Consider the following 21,843-nt stretch of genomic DNA (forward strand, 5'->3'; position numbering starts at 1 on the left):
TCATCTGGAAAACAGAATAAATCGCCCAAAACTGGGCGTATACATTTTTAAAACCAGCTCTGCAACATCTGTATGTCTGTTCCTGACCTTGCCCTTCTGCAATATAGTTTCCACACTCGCTAATGTCGTCCTCGTACTGTCCTAGCTTCTGCCTCCTATGTCATTTTTATCTCCGTGACACCTACATTTCCTGGCTAATGCTTTCTTTACTACAGTCACTTTCTTCATCTCCTACTAATACAAAGGTGTATTCTTTAAAGCTGTTCTTTCAACAGGGGTTCCAGGAGCCTTTGAGTTCCCCGGGGATCTCAGACGCGCTATTAGAGAGGGTTGGGGTTCCTTACAATGCATCTGATCTCAGACGCGCTATTAGAGAGGGTTGGGGTTCCTTACAATGCACCTGATCTCAGACGCGCTATTAGAGAGGGTTGGGGTTCCTTACAATGCACCTGATCTCAGACGCGCTGTTAGAGAGGGTTGGGGTTCCTTACAATGCATCTGATCTCAGACGCGCTATTAGAGAGGGTTGGGGTTCCTTACAATGCATCTGATCTCAGACGCGCTATTAGAGAGGATTGGGGTAAACACAGAATTTCACAAAATAGTTAAAGGGTTCCTTAACCAAAAAAGGTTGAAAACCACTGCTCTTAAGTTTGATTGCCGTTATCGATCACTAGCATCCATTAATGCGAACTGCCAATAACAATCGATAATGACCTTTGTTGTTAAGTGAATAAACCACAAAGACATTTCTTGCATCTCTTATTTATCTGAAGCTTCTGAAGTCATTCTATATTCTTCCATCGTTTCTTCTTTGCCCAAATCTCTTCCCCCTGCAACTCTTGTTATTTTAGCATCCACAATGGCTTTGAAGGGCATTATAACGCAGATAATGTTTATGAAGGGAATAAAGCCCTTTTAACTTGGCAAGTTGTATTGTAGGATTTTGTTTGGTAATTACACCTTTTCAGAAAATAGCCACACGAGAATGAAGTCATTGGCAGCTTGTGTGTTTAAATGTACAAAGCGTAGTTTCTTTTAGCATCGCATTAGGTTATGCGTTTGTATATTAAGCAGAATTTAGGACCGTTCTGTCAGCTGCAGTGTAAACTACTCCAGAGCATTGCAAATTACACAATCTCATGCTTGGCATTTTCAATCTTCGTACAGTATGTGTTTTTAGTGCAGAGTAAATGAGTACTCAAGTATTAAGTGGCACCTTTTTTATTTGGACTAAAAATTTACATTAGAAGACAAACTTTGAAGAGTCCTCTGTTCCTCAGGGCTTGACCTGAAGGAGAGAGAGGACCTGAAGGAGAAAGCGTGATATCAATTGTTGGTCCAAACAAAACCTGATGCTGAAGTGCTCTTTTATTCTGCACTATCACAACTAGACTAACATGGCTATTTCTATTTAATTTGTGTTTTTAAAAATAATAGGAAAAAAGGGTTATAAGAGTGCTCTAGCAACTGGATCAAACAAAAATAGTATAGGATATAACCAGATTAATCCAATGTGGGTAATGATGATAATTGTGCATATAAACAGTCCTGATACTGTACATTGGAAATGCAAAATTGACTGATGTCCCTTGAAGGATTGAAAAAGTGAGGTGACCCACACTTGATCAAAACCTCATTGGGGGTGTCTTCCAGAAGTAAATCTTCAGCCCGGGTATATGTTACTCACAGTATAAGTAGAAGCTGCCCACTCTAGGAATATCTCTGTGGCGTCCCAACCACTGCAGTTCAATCCAGTAGACCTACTATTACATTTGAAAGAGAATCCCCCCTTTTTTTTTAATTCAATCTGGTTTGCATTTTTATCGATTTACTTAAATGTTGTGTTTTTCACGCTACAAAACACTGTTAGCAATGTATATTTCATAAAGGGATAGTGGGGTATGTGTTTAGCCATCAACTTGGGAATTCTGAGGTTTCGGAGATTAAAGTTTTAGGGAACTGAAATGTCTATATGGTGGGGGAAGTGTCTAATCATGCGTGGTAGAGAATTCCAGCGTTGTGGCGCAGCGCAGTAGAAATCTTGGGGGTGGGAGATGGATTAAGTAATGAGGGAGCTGTAGCGTTATAGAAGAGCGAAGTGTAGATTACATTAGAGAGACTATTTAAACATTAGGTCTGAGAATCCAGCAGGCTTGATATTTTATTTTAGGGAATCAGTGAATGAAACATTATAATTTAAGACCTATTTCTAGTTTACGGTAGACCGAAAATGCTATAATTTGTCAAAATAATGTATATACAGGTTAGAGACTTCTACTAAAGAAGAAGGCGGGGGAGGGTTAATTACCTGAAATGGGGCGGTACACTGGAGCTAATCTTTGTTTCTCTTCCCCCTTCCCCCCCCCCCCCGACCTGGGAATTCTCCCGTTCAAAAAATATTTCCCTGACCATGCACAATCCAGGGCAGCCAATATAAAGCTGCAACATCAACAGGAGATGATATTGTGACACTATATTGGGGACCATACACACACACACAAACATCTCGTGAACTGGGGAGTCCACAGGGGTCAGGTGATTTTAACAAGGACCATACCCAGTTTGACGGGGACTGCTGATTTTGGGTTCTTGCTATTGAGATAATGTCTGAACTACCAAGCAAAGACCTATTTCTTCCCAATTCAGATCCGTCAATGGTCCCCTACTCTAAAGCGTGAGAGAGGGCCTCACATTTGTGAGATCCTTCCTCACCCCGTGGAGCAGATGGTCTGGTATCTGCCGGGGAGGGGGACAACGATGATGTTGATGGGAGGAAGGTCAATGATGCGTGGGGGCCGTGCCAAGTAATTTGGGGACATGTTTAGGAGTCTGGGGGAGATTCACGAAGGTTCATTGTGGGTTACCGTACTGGGATGGCTATGCCTGTATTTGTTGTGTGGCAGAGTTGCAACTCTGGTACTGACTTTCTCCCTCGCTGCAGCAGACTAATTCATTAATGCCAGTTGAGCTATGCTTTTAATTATCAGACCTGTTACCAGTCTCCCTATCTAGAACTAAATAAGGATCCAACATCAACCCTTCCTCCTGCTTTTCATACTGTCTTCTCCTTGCTGTGGGCCTCTTAACCTCAGTCCTACACCTTCTGCAGTCAGGGGTATGAACTTTGGCTTTATTACCCTATCAATGGGGTCATTACCAATTCATTAAATTACGTACACACATGTCAGCTTATTGTGAATCTCCCCCCTGTGTCTCAGCATCTTCCCGTAGGGTGAGTTACCTCCTGCGGCATGAGACCGTGAGACAGATCCCTAATGCATGAGACCTGACAGGACTGCCAAACTACTCAGAAAACCAACATAGGCTCTGTTCAATATGCCGCGAAGACCTCTTCCCAGTCCGAGCAAACATTTTAGTCTCGTTCACTTGAACGGAGCTAAAATCTGCTCAGCTAGGGCTTCTTTTGCCGTTCTATTAAGGTTTAAACTCTGTGTTGGCCTGGAAGGTATTTGGAAGCAGTAGAGGAACAGGCCGGAGCTGTAATTATAGGAAGGCTTTAGTGGTGGTTTATTTTCCAGGGGCTCCATAGATAAACGTTACATGGTGGAAGTCTCAAGTCGTACCCAATATTTACTGATGTCTGTGTGAGATTTTAATCATGAGGTGCTGCTTCCATGCACTGAATCATAACGATCTCATTTTGCCTGGTTCTGACAAATGTCACTCCTACTGCAGGTCTCTGGCATCTCATGTTCACACTGAAGTATTTCTCTCATCGCTTGCTATTTTTGTGCTTGCTATCTGGGTGACGTGTAAATCACAACATGACACTTGTGACAGCAGCAGTTTGTTTGTGTTTTACTTGCTTCCTATTTTGGTTTATTACTCGCGGCAGGAAGCTTCTGGCCTGATGTTTTAATGTCGGTATCGCAGCCTCACAGCTGCACACATTGAACATGAGCAAACATTTTAGATTTGGACATAATGCACTGGTCAAAAGAGCACACATTCTCTTGTATAGATACTAGAGCTCACTGCCTTTGTGTGTGTGTGTGTACAGTATGTGTGTATATATATATTTATATGTGTGTATATATGTGTGTGTGTGTGTGTGTGTGTGTGTGTGTGTGTGTATATACAGGTATATATATATGTGTGTGTGTGTGTGTGTGTGTGTGTGTGTGTGTGTGTGTGTGTGTATATATATATATATATATATATATATATGTGTGTGTATGTATATTTGTATATATACGTGTGTGTGTATATACATACATACATACATACATACATACATACATACATACATACATACATACATACATACATACCCATGCCACCTTTTGGCTACTAACCTGCCCTGCTAGAATCAGGCTGCCAGTAGTAAATATGGGTTTCCCCCACTCACTAGAGCTGCACTTGAGTGACAGTGGGAGGCGGCGACTTCAGGCATGAACATGTCCAATCATGGAACAGACTTGGTGCTCTCCTGTACTTAAGGGCAGTGACGCCCCAAAATTGTCAGTGCCTCTACCTACTTGAGAGAGGCAGGTCACCCAGCCAAGAGCCTGACTATTGGGCCTTCTCTGGCCCTCTTCCCCTCGGGGAAGAGTGAGATACCTCTGCCCCTGCTAGAGAACCACGTGGGTAATGTACCCCAGAAACCTGATCCTGTGTCCCCACTACCATCGGCAGACAGCTCAGCCCTCCTGTTACCAGCAGGTATCATGCACCACACGACTAGTAATGGCAGAATCTCCCAGAGGGTGGGGGAAGCACCGTAATATAGAGAGAGATATAGAGAGCGTGAGTGTGTATTTTTTTTGTTTTGTTTTTTTTCCTAAGCATGACACATTGCTACTGTTCTCTGCATATTAACAAAAATAGGACGTTCCAGGACACTACGGATTTGCTCAAAAAATAAATGTATTATCTCATATACACAACGTTTCAACCAGCTAAGTGGTCTTTCTCAAGTGAAGATAGTATTTATTTCATGGTGTGCAGCATTATACTTGAATACTCGGCATATTAACCACATGAGCCAGAATAAAAAGACCACTTGTGTTAACAATCCCTTTTGTTTGTTGTAAAGTGTGTGTGTGCGTGCCCATGTACGCCAGTAAATTGCATTGCTAAGTTTACAACATGTACTTAATGGTAATGATACACTGAGAAACACGAGCTGAGGCAGCCTTAAAGGCTTGCAACCTTTCAAACCCACTATTTAGAAACTGTGTGCACTATTTAACCAGGAACACAGGACATGCTAACTTGCCAAAAGAGGAAATTTGAGACATGTAAACATAAGTGCACAGAAATGGCCACATCCGCAGCATCGAGGAAACCATAGGGACATGGAGCTCATTCGTTGCTACTGTAATGCAGTAAAAACAAAAAAAACACTTATTTGCATTATTTACCGGTCTTTTTGGCAAAACTTGTCATCCAGGGCTAGAGGTGTCTCAACGGGCAAAACCAGGATTAGGCCTCGGTTCAAGTGATCGCGTCCGCGCGATGGCGTGAACAAGAGGTGTCCCTTCATGGGGCTGCCCCAGTCAGTTCATGCGTGCGCGCATGCGCAAAACGTGATGGTGCGACCACATTGCCGTCACGGCGCCGTTGCAGCCAATGAGGACGAACCAGCCGCATGACATCCTGGCCGCCCCAGGCCCTGTAGCGTGCAATCAGAAGTTCACTGATCGCTTCAGAAACGGGTGGACGCGCCCCCAGGTGCTCCAATGCACGCGCGAGCGCTCTGATTGGGGCCGTAGCCTATACACCACTGTATACTACATCACTATCAACACACCAGTAGGACAGTACTTCCATCAGACAGGGCACTCACAGTCTGGCTTATACTGTATGTATTCACTTTGAAAAAATATCCAGGAAACAAGGACTTGGAAGATAAAATATATCCATCTTCTTTACTCAAAAGATACTCAGAATCTGGGCATATGATTTATGACTTATGCAGCTGAAAGTTCTGGTAGTCTTATTGGGCCTCGAGACACATCGTAGGTTGTGATAACTTTTAGGGGATGAACATATGGGCTCTTTATGGATGAAATTATGGTATACAGAGCTTAAGTGTGTACTGTCACTACCCTATTAGAAAAAGCCTTTGAGGTTAAAAAAAAAAAAAAAAACCCTCTGTATGTAATAATTTGATATATGAAAATCCCTGATGTTGGTTCTCTAAAAAGGTACCACAACATACAGTGAATTTACGTGATTATGATTACCTATAATGCACATCCTGATGGAGTTGGACTTTAAACGCAGAGAAGTGGATACGAATGCTGTGATTTGGGATCCTTGAAAGCGACACTAGCCTAGTTCTATAAATTTGGGGTCTGCAGTGGCCCCCTCACTTGGCTTTTATTGTTGTTCTTGAGCGGCCTACTGAGTTATAGAAATGTTTTCTTTCCTCTGATAGTCATGAGCCCTCAACTACCCCACCAAGGAAGTCTGTATGTGCAATTAACCTCATGGCGTGTGCTATGTTTCATATTAAATGCTTTTCTTCAGATACATTAACTCCTGAAACAAGGGCTGTGTGTATCAAGAAGTACTAGTGCGCTGACACAATTGCCTAAAAAAAATTGAATTTTTTTCTCTGTTTGAAATACAACATATTTATGACTTGTATTTCTGCGGTTTTAGAATTTGTGGTAGTGTTCTGCGGCCAAACACAGGACTCGCTCCACCTTTAGGGTAACTGAGAACCGTCGATCTGCGCCAATATGCAAATGTACCACTGGCTTCATAAACTCCTCATCTCGTCGCAGGCAGACGGAGACGAAAATGCTGCAACTAAGATTAATACGTAGACGCTGCCTGGCGCTGGTATATTGCATTGCAGCGCACGCTATGACACACGAACGACTTTGCACCTACATTTTGCCTTTGAAGCTTGGCCTCAAGTGTTAACGATGTTAGATGAGCAGTTGCATGGCTGAGTGATTTTATGTTACTGCAACTGGGAGGCCGTGGTAACGACCACGTCTTTAAAACCACACTACGAGACAAAAACGGCTCAGTGGCCCTAATAAAGTAACTATCGGAGCTTTGTGGCATTAGAGCAGCGGTGCGCAAAGTGGGGGGCGCACCCCCCGGAGGGGGGATTGTCTTGGGGGGGCACGGGTGTTAGAGGCCCCGCGCTTCCCGAAGGCATTTAAAATAAATGCCGGTTATTGCGCGAGGCCTCTGTAACTAGTTTACTTACCTTGGTTCCAACGACGCGTCTCCATGGCAACCGGCATCAAATGACGCCATGGGGTCATGTGACGTCACGTTGCTATGGCAACATGACGTCACACAACCCCGCAACGTCATTTGACGCTGGGAAGGGGGTGGGGCGGGGGCACCGTGAGCTGGAGGCGAGAGGAGAAAGGGGGCGCATGTAGATAAGTTTGCGCCCCCCTGCATTAGAGCACAATCATTTTAAACATAGTGACATCTCTTTCGTCACCAGGTGTAAAAGTATGTGTATCGTGTACGGGCAGAGAGCCCTCCTGTTTAACAAAAATACACATGTAAGTTGAGGTTTCTAAATTGAACGGCCGGGGTGCGCTACAATATGTGTATATACTGTATACCCTGACGCTTCAGTACAGTATATATAGCATGGCATATCATCATGCTTCAGTACAGTATATATAGCATGGCATACCATCATGCTTCAGTACAGTATATATAGCATGGCATACCATCATGCTTCAGTACAGTATATATAGCATGGCATACCATCATGCTTCAGTACAGTATATATAGCATGGCATACCATCATGCTTCAGTACAGTATATATACCCTGGCATACCATCATGCTTCAGTACAGTATATATAGCATGGCATACCATCATGCTTCAGTACAGTATATATAGCATGGCATACCATCATGCTTCAGTACAGTATATATAGCATGGCATACCATCATGCTTCAGTACAGTATATATAGCATGGCATACCATCATGCTTCAGTACAGTATATATAGCATGGCATACCATCATGCTTCAGTACAGTATATATAGCATGGCATACCATCATGCTTCAGTACAGTATATATACCCTGGCATACCATCATGCTTCAGTACAGTATATATACCCTGGCATACCATCATGCTTCAGTACAGTATATATAGCATGGCATACCATCATGCTTCAGTACAGTATATATTGCATGGCATACCATCATGCTTCAGTACAGTATATATAGCATGGCATACCATCATGCTTCAGTACAGTATATATAGCATGGCATACCATAACGCTTCAGTACAGTATATATACCCTGGCATACCATCATGCTTCAGTACAGTATATATAGCATGGCATACCATCATGCTTCAGTACAGTATATATAGCATGGCATACCATCACACTTCAGTAGACTATATATACCCTGCCATACCATAACGCTTCAGTACAGTATATATACCCTGGCATACCATCATGCTTCAGTACAGTATATATAGCATGGCATACCATCATGCTTCAGTACAGTATATATAGCATGGCATACCATCATGCTTCAGCACAGTATATATAGCATGGCATACCATCATGCTTCAGTTCAGTATATATAGCATGACATACCATCATGCTTCAGTACAGTATATATAGCATGGCATACCATCATGCTTCAGTACAGTATATATAGCATGGCATACCATCATGCTTCAGTACAGTATATATATAGCATGGCATACCATCATGCTTCAGTAGAGTATATATAGCATGGCATACCATCATGCTTCAGTACAGTATATATAGCATGGCATACCATCACGCTTCAGTACAGTATATATAGCATGGCATACCATCATGCTTCAGTACAGTAAATATACCCTAGCATACATCACGCTACAGTCCAGTATATATATACCCTGGCGTACCATCACACTTCAGTAGAATGTATATATATTTAAAACCAGAGACAGAACATGAAACACAGACAGAGCTCAGTGCACATCCAGTGAAACTTCTACACGGTACAGTGCCTAAATATATATGTATAGATATCTATTAAATAAAATGGTCTTTTTTAACATTTTGGCAAAAGTGTTGTAAGCCCCTGAGCCACTACACGGCAGACCACATCTCAAGGGTACCTAACACTAATATAAATTCTTAATAACCTGTGCATTACCAGGAAGAATGATTTATAATAAATCTGTCAAAATTAGTTGCATAGTTCGAAGCCTGATTGAAGCTCTTATTAACCTGTACATTACCAGGAAAAGCACTCTGTATTAGATTTGTCACAATCAAACTGCAGTTAGACTTAGAACTATGTTTGACTTAGAACTATGCAACTAATTTTTACAGATTTATTATAAATCATTCTTCCTGGTATTGCACAGGTTATTAAGAATTTATATTAGTGTTAGGGACCCTTGAGATGTGGTCTGCCGTGTAGTGGCTCAAGGGCTTACAACAGTTTGGCCAAAATGTTAAACTAAAAGACCATTTTATTTAATAGATATCTATACATATATATTTAGGCACTGTACCGTGTATAAGTTTCACTGGATGTGCACTGAGATCTGTCTGTGTTTCATGTTCTGTCTCTGGTTTTAAATATATATTGCCATGCTCAGTAGCACTCCTCTGTGACACTTATATGCTTATATATATGTTGTGGTTATTTTGGGGGTTCAATATGAGCTTGTAGGTGTCCTGTATGTTTTAGAATATATATATATATATATATCCTGGCATACCATAACGCTTCAGTACAGTATATATACCCTGGCATACCATCACGCTACAGTCCTGTATATATACCCTGAGGGCACACCAGACCGCTTCTGTCACTATCTGCAAACCGGTTTCTTGACTGTCCGTGCATCCTAACACAAGTAGTTTGTTTTACATGGTGTCGGCTGCCCATCACATTCATAGCAATGTCATTTTCTGAAACTGACAGCCCTCTGTGCGCACACAGACGCACACAGACACACGCGCAGCCACAATTCGTTAGAGATTTTCCTAAAGCAAGCTCCTTTATCTTAAGAGAATGGTGCTGTCGATGCTATTGAATTCAGTAGAGAAGGGGGAGTGTCTTGTCAACTCCATGTAATGAGTCATTATCTGCAGCTCCTAATCCTGTTAATAGGCCATAATTGTCTTCACTTACACTGTTAACGTAACTTTGGACTCTGTCATGTTACTTGTTGTAATATTGATTTCAGGATTAAGCATCAATAATAACTATATCTCCATTAAGTTTGCGCTCCAAGGGAACATCATTTATTAGTCTTCAATTAGAAGACAAAAACAATGCTGTATGTAGTGTTGTCTCCCTGACTCCCAATTGCAACGGGGACAAAGTGGGCTAGTAATAAAAATGTGATGTTGCCGATCGGGGCACCGTTGCACAGAAACTTCTGTTAACTTCAGGCGTGGTTTCCTTGCGATAGTTCCCCGAACGGCACTATTGCAGTTTAATTAACTGCCCCAATAAAATCAAAATGTATGTTTGAAATGATCTAGAATATACTGTACACACAATAGAACAATCCACAAATTCCAGTGTTTTAGAGTTCAATATTTCATTTACTATATAGAATGCATCAACATGTCACAGTATGGCTTGATTTTGGTTGCTGCATCTAATAAACATGGAGCTATTGGAGAATTGTGATGTGCAATGCTACAAGATTATATTTTCGGGGTTCTTTCTCCGACCTCTTTTATACACTGGCGACACAGTTTATTACACTGCGGCCAGATCCGCAAGCCGGGAGATTTCCCGGCTTGCTAGTGGCCGCCCCTCGGCGTGCCGCGCGTCATAGACGCGCAGTCACGCGTCTTCGGGAGCGTGCGCCCCCTGCACGCGCGTCCAGGGGCTCCCCGAGGGAGCCCTGGTGTCCCGCAATCGCGGGACAGCGGCAGGGGGTTCCGGGGGACCCGGCGGACCCGGCAGCGGTAGGGAGAGCGCCCCGATCGGAGGGCGCTCTTCCGCTGCTTCGGCGCACGCCCGTCACTCTCGGGCGCGCGCCAGGCTACTGCTGCGGCACAGAACGGGCAAATGCTCGAATAAACTGTGCCGCAGCAGTACCTCGGCACTAAACATTCCAGCATCTTTTTAGGGTGTTTTTTTAACGATTAGCAATAATAACATATATTCCGTATTCTGAAGTATTTGTAGTACTGCAGAATATCACGTTTATGGGCTTCAATTTAAAAACCAAGTTCTAAAAGACAATGTGTGTTGTGTGCGGGAGCTCTTTCAGTTTATTGCAACTATTCAATATGTATTGAGAAGTGCACCTGCGTTTCTAAAGCAATCAATACGTTGGTATCTTAACCCCAAATATCACGGTCTGTCCATTGTAATCATAGGTCATGGAAAGCGTTTGGCAGAATAGTCCGGTTCAAATATGTCTTATCTCTGTAAATGAAACTCCTGCAGCATTCAATTCAGACCTGTGCACATCGCTCCGTCTTGTGTAATGTATCCTGGTCCATCGTCAAGGCTTACGGTTCTGTATCCTCCATTTCTCATGCAGCAGCCTAATGACCAACTCCTGCTCATCCGATGACTTTGACCAGGAGGAGATTCAGCTGGCCCTGCAGGCGGCAAAAATTGCTACCAGACAGAAGATCAGATCTCGGTTCCACAGCAGCAATGACCTCATTCACCGGCTCTTTGTCTGCATCTCAGGTGCGTGTTCCCCGGGGTTCATCATCCATGCCATGAAATGCTGCAAGGTCCCATGACTCCACCAAGGGAGGATGAATATCATATTGCAGCACAAAGCCTTTTGGCAACATTGTATTATTTACCTGCAACCCTGTATGCTGCATTGTAAATATATACAGCTCAACCCCGTTATAACGCGATCCGTTACAACGCGCATCCGCTTATAACGCGATGCAAGCGTGGCTCCCAATTTTCGTATTTATGAATACTTTACAACACAATTATTGGTGTCTTAAATACTTTATTGTACAATGCATGCAATTGTACATTATGTCTAACGCGATCCGCTTATAGTGCGATGCGATTCTTTGGACCCCAAGCACAGCGTTATAAGGGGGTTGAACTGTATTGTGTTTAATAAGAGATGGGGGGGGTTATATTTTAGTGTTGTGCTGTACAGTACATACATTGTAGAGATACTTTCCAAGTCTCGCCTAAACAGCTCCTGCACTAATGTTGTTGTGTTTTTATTTTTTATTATTATTATTTATTTGTAAAAATGTGTTACCAGGAAGTAATACATTGAGAGTTACTGTACCTCTCGTTTTCAAGTATGTCCTGGGCGCAGAGTAATAACAATACATGGTTACATTAAAAGAACAGGGTCATGCAGTCAATTCACAGACATTTCATGGACAGATAGTTGGAAAATTGGGTACAGGGGATAAAAGGTTTGTGAGTTTCAGATTGAAATGTAGCTCTTTTGTTTTAAAGCTGCAATCCCCTTTAACCAAGCCCCATTGTTTTTATGTGGGGGGAGGGGGCATCTAGATCTGGGCTGCTTTAGTTTCAGCTCCAGGGACCCCCTGGTTCTCGGGATACTTACAGGGGAAGTTACTGGTCTAACTTACTGGTTTTAAAGGGGATTTTAATTGCTGTCCAATTGGAAGCTGCAACCAATGATGTCGCAGAGATTTGTTTGATAGCGATTTAAACCCGGTAACTTCACTACTAATTATCTCAGAAACTGGGGGGGGGGGGGGGGGGGAGGGAGTTAGGGCTCTGTTTTTGGTGCATGTTAAAAAAATAAAAAAAGTAGGTTGGTTTCTGTTCAAAATGTTTGTGTTGATGTTATAGACATGGGGTTCTAATCTTCAGTATTCATCCCCCCCTGTCCCCCACCAAACGGGATAGGTTTTCAGGATATCCCAGCTTCAGCACAGGTTGCTCAATCAGTGGCTCAGTCGATGACTGATGGAGCCACCTGTGCTGAAGCAGGGATATCCTGAAAACCTGACCTAATGGGGGGGGGGTGTCTTGAGGACTGGAGTTGAGAAACCCCTGCTTTGGTACCATATGAAAACTGAGACAATGAAAGCACAATAATTACAGAAATAAACTAAAATAAGGGAAATGTAATGTTTTAGAAAGGAAATCTTGATCCACGTGTAAAAAAAAAAAAAAAAAAAAAAACCGCATGCCGCCAGTATGCTTCCCAAGGTACTGACCTCGGTAGGTTTTGCCGGTAGTATTCCCAGCTGGGTGAACAATATGGAGTCTTACATTTCTGGAGCATTGAGGCCAATAGGAAGCTACCACGTCATTCGTTGCGGCTTCCTATTGGCTCGCGTGACGTGGGGGGATTAAAACCTCCATGGAGTACCAACCGCACCTACGGAGGAAGCTTTAGGACATTTTACACAATTTCAAATGCTGTTCATTGTATTAATGGTTCACAGGTGTTGCTGATCAGTTGCAGACAAATTATGCAAGTGACTTACGAAGTATCTTAAAGACCTTGTTTGAAGTCATGGCCACCAAGCAAGAAATAGATGACAAGGGAAAGCAAAAGAAAGGTAATTAGAAATCAACAATCTGCCGCAGAGTATATTTAAATGATCTGTCCTTCTAGATAACTTGTTATAAGATGACTTCGATCATTAGTTCTCAGTGAGCCAATCCATGTGGCCATGGTGTTTTTTAAAGAGAAATAAATAAAAAAATTAAAATAATTAAAATATATATATATATATTCCTGTTTAAATCTTATCCCATAAAAACATCTAAAATATGTTTCTTACTGTACTTTCAAATGTTAACTTGTGATGGAAGGTCATAATTACACGGCCCTTAGTCTAAAAAAAAGTCCTATACAGGTCATAATGTTGTGTGCATTGTATTACTTGTTCTTTATTAATGTCTCTCCTCTCTCACAACATCTCTTCTGCTTCTTTACTACTTTCCTATTCATTATATTTCATCCTGCGCTTCCCACCAAGTGCACACATTCGTGCTTTCATACAGATTGTGATATGATATTGCTAAATTATATTTCTGGATGTAATTGTTTTAGTACTCTCTTTAGACAAGCTAATCTGTTTTGCTGGCGCTCTGTTAACCTGTTTGGGGCTTCCTTTCTACCCGTTATTTATTTATAAAAATGTTTTACCAGGAATTAATACATTGAGAGTAACCTCTCGTTTTCAAGTATGTCCTGAGCACAGAGTTAAGATGACAAATAAATAATACATAGTTAAAAATACAGTTACATAAGTGAGCAGGGTATACATTATATACAAGACATTGCATGCACAGTTAAAGATGATATATATATATATATATATATATATATATATATATATATATATATATATATATATATATATTATAGGCATATGTAACAGTTACAGACAAGATTAAAATGTGAGACAACTTTAGTTTTGAAAGAACTTAAACTGTTGGATGTGAGAGTCTCCGGAAGGTTGTTCAAGTTTTGTGGTACACGGTAAGAGGAGGAGGAGCGGCCGGATACTTTGTTGAGCCTTGGGACCATGAACAGTCTTTTGGAGTCAGATCTCAGATGATAAGTTAGATGACACTCTCTGATTAAAACAAAGAGGCGTGCATTGCAAGCAACTAATCCGAGATATGTCTTTGTATTCAAATCCCCATGTAAGCATAGTTATGTAGATGTTCAAGTCCATTTCAGTCAATGACTGAGCCACCTGTGCTCAAGCAGGAAAATCCTGAACATCGGATTTGTTGGTGGCCCTTGGGGACTGGAGTTGGCCACCCCATGTCGAGTATATGAACCTACCTGAAGTCGATTTGTGCCCTTGTCGTTGAATATAATAATTGGACTAATAGAGGGTTTAGGTTCCTCTTTGTATCCACATGCAGCATAGACAGAGTTCTTATTCTGAGGATTTCAGGGGCATACATGTATACTGACGGCACATTGGTGTAACTAATTAGAAAACATATTTTGTTAACTCCTAATATTTCATTTAAATTGGGGGTTTAGTTAAATAATTTGACCGACGTATAAAAAGCTTGTCCACCATGCCAAAATGACCCCAGATCGGGTAAATCCTAACTAATATAATTTAATCTTTTTTTTTTTTTTTTCATCCTGCTTCTCTCTTTCGGGATGACAGATGGAGAACTAAAACCATTAGGTGGTGACCTTCAAACCAAATATACTAATCTATTTAGTTCCATCTCCTCCCCTAATGCCACCTAAAACTACTCCCCGAAACACTGGCGCCAGTGTCTCAGTGCACCTTGATTTGACATTGCCAGTGTCGTACAGTTCTATAATTGCCCCTTTTCTTGACGCAATGCTTGTTTTCGAGTACAGGCAGTCCTTTTTTTACAACGCTTCGCTTTACAACGAATGGCTTATCCAACGCTATGCAATGCATACCTATGTTCATTTTTACAACGCCAAAACGGCTTATCCAATGCTCCTACAACGCTTTGCAAAGTTGTTTGTGTATATAATATATATTATATAATATACTATTATACTATATAATATATATTATGTTATTATATTTTATGTTTATAATATATATATATATATATATATATATATATATATAATACAGTATATACACTATATAATTTATGTGTGTGCTGCATATCTTATTGCCTGCATAAAATATTTGGTGTATTTTAGTGTTAAAAATGCCTTCAGGAACGGAACCTTTCATTTAAACAGTGTCCCTATGGGAAAACGTGTTCCGCTTTAAGACGTTTCGCTATCCAACGCCATTTTGAGTAACGCATTGTGTCGGATAACCGAGGACTGCCTGTATTCTGTTGTGTTTGAATCGCTTGTGCTTATCAGGTGAAGATATATGTGAACTAAAATCTTCTCTGCTGTGCAGTTAGCCAAGGCCTACGGAGCGCAGCACTGGAAGACTGTGCTCTCTGCCAGGAAACCATTTCTTCCTCCGAACTGGCAGCGAAAGCGAGGGACGGAGAATTTGAAGGTATGTGAAGTTGACAAACAGGATATCAGTGGCTGAATAGCCCGGCTAATGTTCAACGCCTAGGTATGCTGTAAGAAACTACTGACCAGAAATCAATATTGAAAACTGGTTGAAGGATAGACAACAGAAGGTTGTCATAAATGGAACTTTTTCAGGTTGGATTAAGGTTGTGAGTGGAGTACCTCAGGGATCGGTACTGGGACCCCTGCTTTTTAATTTTTTTATTAATGACCTTGAGGTTGGCATCGAGAGCAAAGTCTCCATCTTTGCTGATGATACTAAATTGTGTAAGGTAGTAGAATCAGAGCAGGGTGTAATTTCTCTCCAGAAGGACTTGGAGAGACTGGAAACTTGGGCAGGTAAATGGCAGATGAGGTTTAATACAGATAAATGTGAGGTTATGCATTTGGGAAGCAAGAATAAACAGGTGATTTACAAATTAAATGGGGATAAATTGGGAGAATCCTTGATGAAGGATTTAGGAGTGCTTGCAGACAACAGGCTTAGCAATAGTGCCCAAAGTCATGCAGTAGCTGCAAAGGCAAACAAGATCTTATCTTGCATCAAACGGGCAATGGATGGAAGGGCAGTAAACATAATTATGCCCCTTCACAAAGCATTAGTAAGACCACACCTTGAATATGGAGTACAATTTTGGGCACCACTCCTTAGAAAATACATTATGGAACTAGAGAGAGTGCAGAGAAGAGCCACCAAATTAATAAAGGGGATGGACAATCTAACTTATGAGGAGAGGCTAGCTAAATTAGATTTATTTACATTAGAAAAGAGGCGTCTAAGAGGGGATATGATAACTATATACAAATATATTCGGGGCCAGTACAGGAGCTTTCAAAAGAACTATTCATCCCAAGGGCAGTACAAAGGACTCAGGGTCATCCCATAAGATTGGAGGAAAGGAGATTTCACCAGCAACAAAGGAAAGGGTTCTTTTCAGTAAGGGCAGTTAAAATGTGGAATTCATTACTCATGGAGACTGTGATGGCAGATACAATAGATTTGTTCAAAAAAAGGTTGGACATCTTTTTAGAAAGGAAAGGTACAGTTTACAGGGATATACCAAATAAATAAACATGGGAATGATGTTAATCAAGGGAGTTTATCTGATTGCCAATTCTTGGAGTCAGGGATGAATTTATTTTTCCCCTTATGAGATATCATTGCGTGATATGACACTGGGGTTTTTTGTTTGCCTTCCTCTGGATCAATACGCAAGTATAGATATAGGCTAAAGTGTCTGTTGTCTAAATTTAGCATAGGTTGAACTTGATGGACGCATGTCTTTTTTTCAACCTCATCTACTATGTAACTATGTAATAGTAAGGAGTAAAAGAACAAATATGGCAGGATTTGTAGTTTTAAAAAAAAGATATACACCAGGTGTAGAAAGGAGGGGGAAGCAGGAGAAAGTTTATCAATGTAAGTGCCAGTCTTTGCAACGTTGATCAACATTCTATAGGCAGCATAGGTGATAATAGAAAGTGATTGGAGAGAAACCAGCAGAAGAGGAAGCGCCCTGAGAGCTGACTGGGACTCTCCCAACGCACACGTCCAAGGGTTTCTTTCTATCCTCATCCTACTACTGTTCCAGGTGTCACCCAGGGATTCGCAGTGACAGAGAGAAGGACAGTGACAGATTTTGTGATGACGACTTGCACTACCTATAAAATGTCAGAAGATTACAAGACTCAATTGTTTATTTCCTTGTAGGCTGCAAAAAGGAAATATTCTGGGGAATGTTCCCTCATGCACAGCAGATTTTGTAGGCTTCAACTCTGAAAATGCTGCTGAATCATATTTTGTCCCTTTTTGTTTATACATCTTATTCCCATTCTTATCCGGTGTATACAGCTGCACATACTGCCTCATGCGTTTGAGTAATGCTAGAGTAGCTTGGCAAGATATGAAACACAGGACAACGATACACAAAGCAATCAAAAGCTAACAGAAGAGCACACAATGGGTGATGTGACACCGCTCCCCTCTTGCAGTAGTGCTATAGATAACAGGAGTTGGTTGTTTGATGCAGTTTGCGCTGTTTTTCACACCTTGAGAACTTTAATGCATCCGAACTATTCCTCCTTCCAGCTTCTTTCCCATGAGCTTTGTCCTTTGGTATATCTTCTTCACATGTCATATTTTCAAGTAGCGTACATGCGCTAGAAGCGTGATGATAAAATTAGCAGTGCAGGCGGTCCTTGGCTATCCTCTGGAATCCATCCCGCATACTGCCGTCGGATTGCGGATCCAATGTTACATTTTAGGCGCCGGAGCTTCGGATAATCTGTTCTGCCATCGGATAATGCGTTCTGCGGAATTAATTATCTGGCGTCGGATAGCCCATTTGACGGATAACAGACCATCGGATAGCGGGGCTCACCTGTACTATTGTTTTGCCTTTATTTGTGTAACTTTGTAACAGCTCTTGTATTAGGCACACACGAGGATAAATATCCTTTCTGTTTTATCCGCACCTCATCTTGCTGTGGAATGAAGACTGGGATTTCTTCAGGCCCATTTCATGATGCATCAATCCATTTTAGGTGTCATAAACATATTGACCCATATTTACTGAGCAGTGCTATTCCATAAAATGCTGTCTATTCAAGATAGACCACGGGGGGTGCCTTCCGGTTCCATGAAGGGGTCATTGTCACCAGCATCATGTGGTCTCCAGTACGGCAATAATATGTCTCTGGCCTCTCCCCAGATTCTTCTATTGAGATCGCTGCTATGGCTTTCTGGGAGCCATGGCAGCGATTAGAAGCGGTAACAGCCAGACCATAAGATGGATCATCACAAGGCCCATCTGAGTGCCATCACCTGACATTCACTTAGCGTCACAAGGGCACCCAAGTGGTGAAACCCGCCATGTCCAAGACAAGAGCTACTCATTCCTATTTTTAACACCAAGTATGACCAGTATCATAGGGAAGGATTTTTGTAGTTACTGTATGTATTTTGCTCTAAACAAAATGTGTGGATCAAAGTTTTGGTGGCTGTGTGTGGTCCTGGAGAAATGTAGATTTCATTGTAGGTTGTGATATTTTATGGGACTTTTCACAGAGGAGATTATGGTGTACAGAGATTCTGAAACCTCACAGGTTTCTTTTTCAAGTATATTGTGTATGCTCTATCATTTCATCAATGAAAACCCCTAATGCTGGAAATGAATTCTTCCACAAGGCACAAGTAATTCCCAATATTATTTCTACGCTAAACAGTGTAATGCGTACCACTTCTTACATGCTGGGTAACCCCGGCTTCGCCGTTATTTTTATGGGCATCTCCGCGGTTTGTAAAGAAGGGAAGAGTAACGATGAGACTAAAGGAAAGCGCCCGTGTACAGTATGTGGCTATCAGCAGCATTATGATCAATATGAAATATATTCCATTCCACAGGCGAGGACATACAAATAAACAACTGGATTACTATAACATAAAAGTGAATATTGATAGCCATTCAATAATAATTAACATCATTATATTTGCAGGTAAATATATATATATATATATATATATATATATATATATCAAATGAAACTATTACTGTATACCCATTTGCATGTCTTAGACAGGTCTGCAACCCTGCCTTTCACCATTATCACCCCGCACACAGCACTTCCACTGCAGCAGCACTTCCACTGCAGCAAGGGATTCTGGGAAATGACATGCAAATGAGCACACAGTGCCACTTTTTGCTTCAAAACCATTTTTAACATGGTTCCCTATAGGCTTAAGCTTGCTGCATGGTCACAGCTTATATATCCTCTAATTATTTATCTTTTCTTTTAAACAGACCCTCCTGATTGGGTGCCAGACGAAGCCTGCAGTTTATGCACTGCTTGCAAAGCTCCGTTTACCGTGATCCGCAGGAAACACCACTGCCGGAGTTGTGGCAAGGTAACCACCACATCTGTGGTGGCCCCAAAGCCAGCCCTCAAGGGCCACCAACCGGTCAGGTTGTCAGGCTATTCCTGCTTCAGCACATGTGGCTCAATCACTCGTTGCCTGAGCCACTGATTAGGCCACCTGTGCTAAATCAGGGATATCCTGAAAACCTGACCTGTTGGTGGCCCTTGAGGACCGGAGTTGGGGCCACCCCTGCACTACATCAAATCTCGTGTTATGTACATGCCACATGGTTTGAGCGCTTTAGTTTAAAATATATATCCTACATTCAGAATCTGCACCTCTTTACCGCTTTACCTTTTCAGAGCACAAGAGTGGCCAGTTCATGTGAACATGAGGGGTTTAGGGGAGCATTATAGTACAATGCCCCCAGTAAGAGGTGCATGCATACAATCAAGACCCCCGCCAACAGGTCAGGTTTTCAGGATATCCCTGCTTCAGCTCAGGTGTCTTCGACTGAGGCACTGACTGAACCACCGGTGCTGACGCAGGGATATCCTGAAAACCTGACCTGTTGGTGGCCCTTGAGGACTGGAGTTGGCTGCCCTTGTGGTACTCTAGTACTTGCAATATAAAAGCATCACTCCTCCCCCCAGAAGCATGTATATGAATGTGGCTCACATAATGTTAGTATACTGCCCTTTGAGCCTGTACTGCATCATTTTAGCGTCTTCATATTCACTTCATATTTTAATACGCTTGTATCTCCCGAAAGGAGCCTCAGATTTTACAAATAAAAATGGCGTTGGAAAAGGGCTTTAAGATTTCTAGTGATAATGGTGACCAGCGCTTAGCTTTGTAATATAATGATCATTTTGTGACAGTACGGGCCACTTTGCCATTATTGCACTGTGGACTTTTTCATCTGAATTACTGATGATTTGGGCACATGGGTCTTAAATTTATTCTTTTTTTTTTTTTTCCTTGCCAAGAAGAAAGTGAACAAATAGCACTGACAAGTTCATGGTAGCCCTTTGTGATAGACGCACGACTTGCAAAAATCAATTATAAATCAGAATATATTAAGAATTTTTTTTGTTAATTGGTTTGTAAACATAAGTGGAAACCAGGGCCATATTTACCAAGCATTGCTGGAATCCCTTTGGTGTTTACCTTACCTGATTAGTTGTCTGACTGGCTTCCTTATAGAACATCATATAATGCACCAAAGATCTGTTTAATATATATATTTGAAATTGATGTAAAAAAAAGGCAAAAAGTTAAATGCACAGCAACAGATGCTGAATTTGGAAAAAGTGGCTCAATGGGGATTGGAATCTCAATGTGTAGGGGTTTTTTGTTTTTGTTTTTTAAATCCATTTACTAGTTTGGGGGAGTGAGGGGTTCTAAACATTTTGGGTCAACACCCGTTTTCATGCTCCAGCTGTCTATCGCCACCATTTAACAAAATCTGAAAGTACTCTAACCAGATGTGTTTATTTCATCCATTTCAAGGTAAGTGTTTGAAAACAAGGATTCAGCATGATAGGTGTGTGTGTTTGTGTGTGTGTGTGTGTGTGTGTGTGTGTGTGTGTGTGTGTGTGTGTGTGTGTGTGTGTCTGTGCGCGCGCGCTGTATTTTAAAGGGGCAGTCTTGCCACTTGCAAATTTAATAGGTTGGATGTAGACTGTAGCTGATTTAACACCAAGTATAAGTAAAAGTATAACTTTTTTTTAAATATAATTTATACACTTAACATTACCATGCAAAACACCTTTTGGTGACAAGACTGTTCCTTTGTTTGCAAAGTAATTATGGTGCCATCATTGGTCAAACAGACAAATATAAGTAGCTGATATGATTTCAATTCAGTGTTCCTGATAAAAACAGACACATTAAAGTTTCAGAAGATAGGAATAAGTAAGACTCGCTACAGTAAGTTGAATTACTCCTTTATCCTTCTGAGTGCCCTGTGACAAACCCTGCATGTCATATGGTCCCACACTACAGGGTGTACAACTGTGCATCATACTAGAAATGTTCCTTTTCTCCGGTGTGGGGGCCTGCCTATGCG

The 21,843-nt window shown here is 41.5% G+C and overlaps 1 protein-coding gene across 3 annotated transcripts in view; it reads left to right on the top strand.

Moving 5' to 3' along the window:
- The window catches only part of ZFYVE28 (zinc finger FYVE-type containing 28), a 231,556-nt gene that overhangs the window by 204,925 nt on the left and 4,788 nt on the right, over positions 1-21,843 (top strand). For 2 of the 3 annotated variants that reach the window (XM_075570813.1, XM_075570822.1), the window contains 4 exons: positions 11,486-11,640; positions 13,359-13,475; positions 15,792-15,896; positions 19,717-19,820. In XM_075570813.1, the coding sequence (XP_075426928.1) occupies positions 11,486-11,640; positions 13,359-13,475; positions 15,792-15,896; positions 19,717-19,820 (481 nt within the window). The remainder of the gene's footprint in view (positions 1-11,485; positions 11,641-13,358; positions 13,476-15,791; positions 15,897-19,716; positions 19,821-21,843) is intronic. The other variant, XM_075570832.1, reaches the window with a different exon arrangement.

Source organism: Ascaphus truei, chromosome 1 (genome assembly GCF_040206685.1).
Source record: "Ascaphus truei isolate aAscTru1 chromosome 1, aAscTru1.hap1, whole genome shotgun sequence".
Classification (NCBI taxonomy): Eukaryota; Metazoa; Chordata; class Amphibia; order Anura; family Ascaphidae; genus Ascaphus; species Ascaphus truei.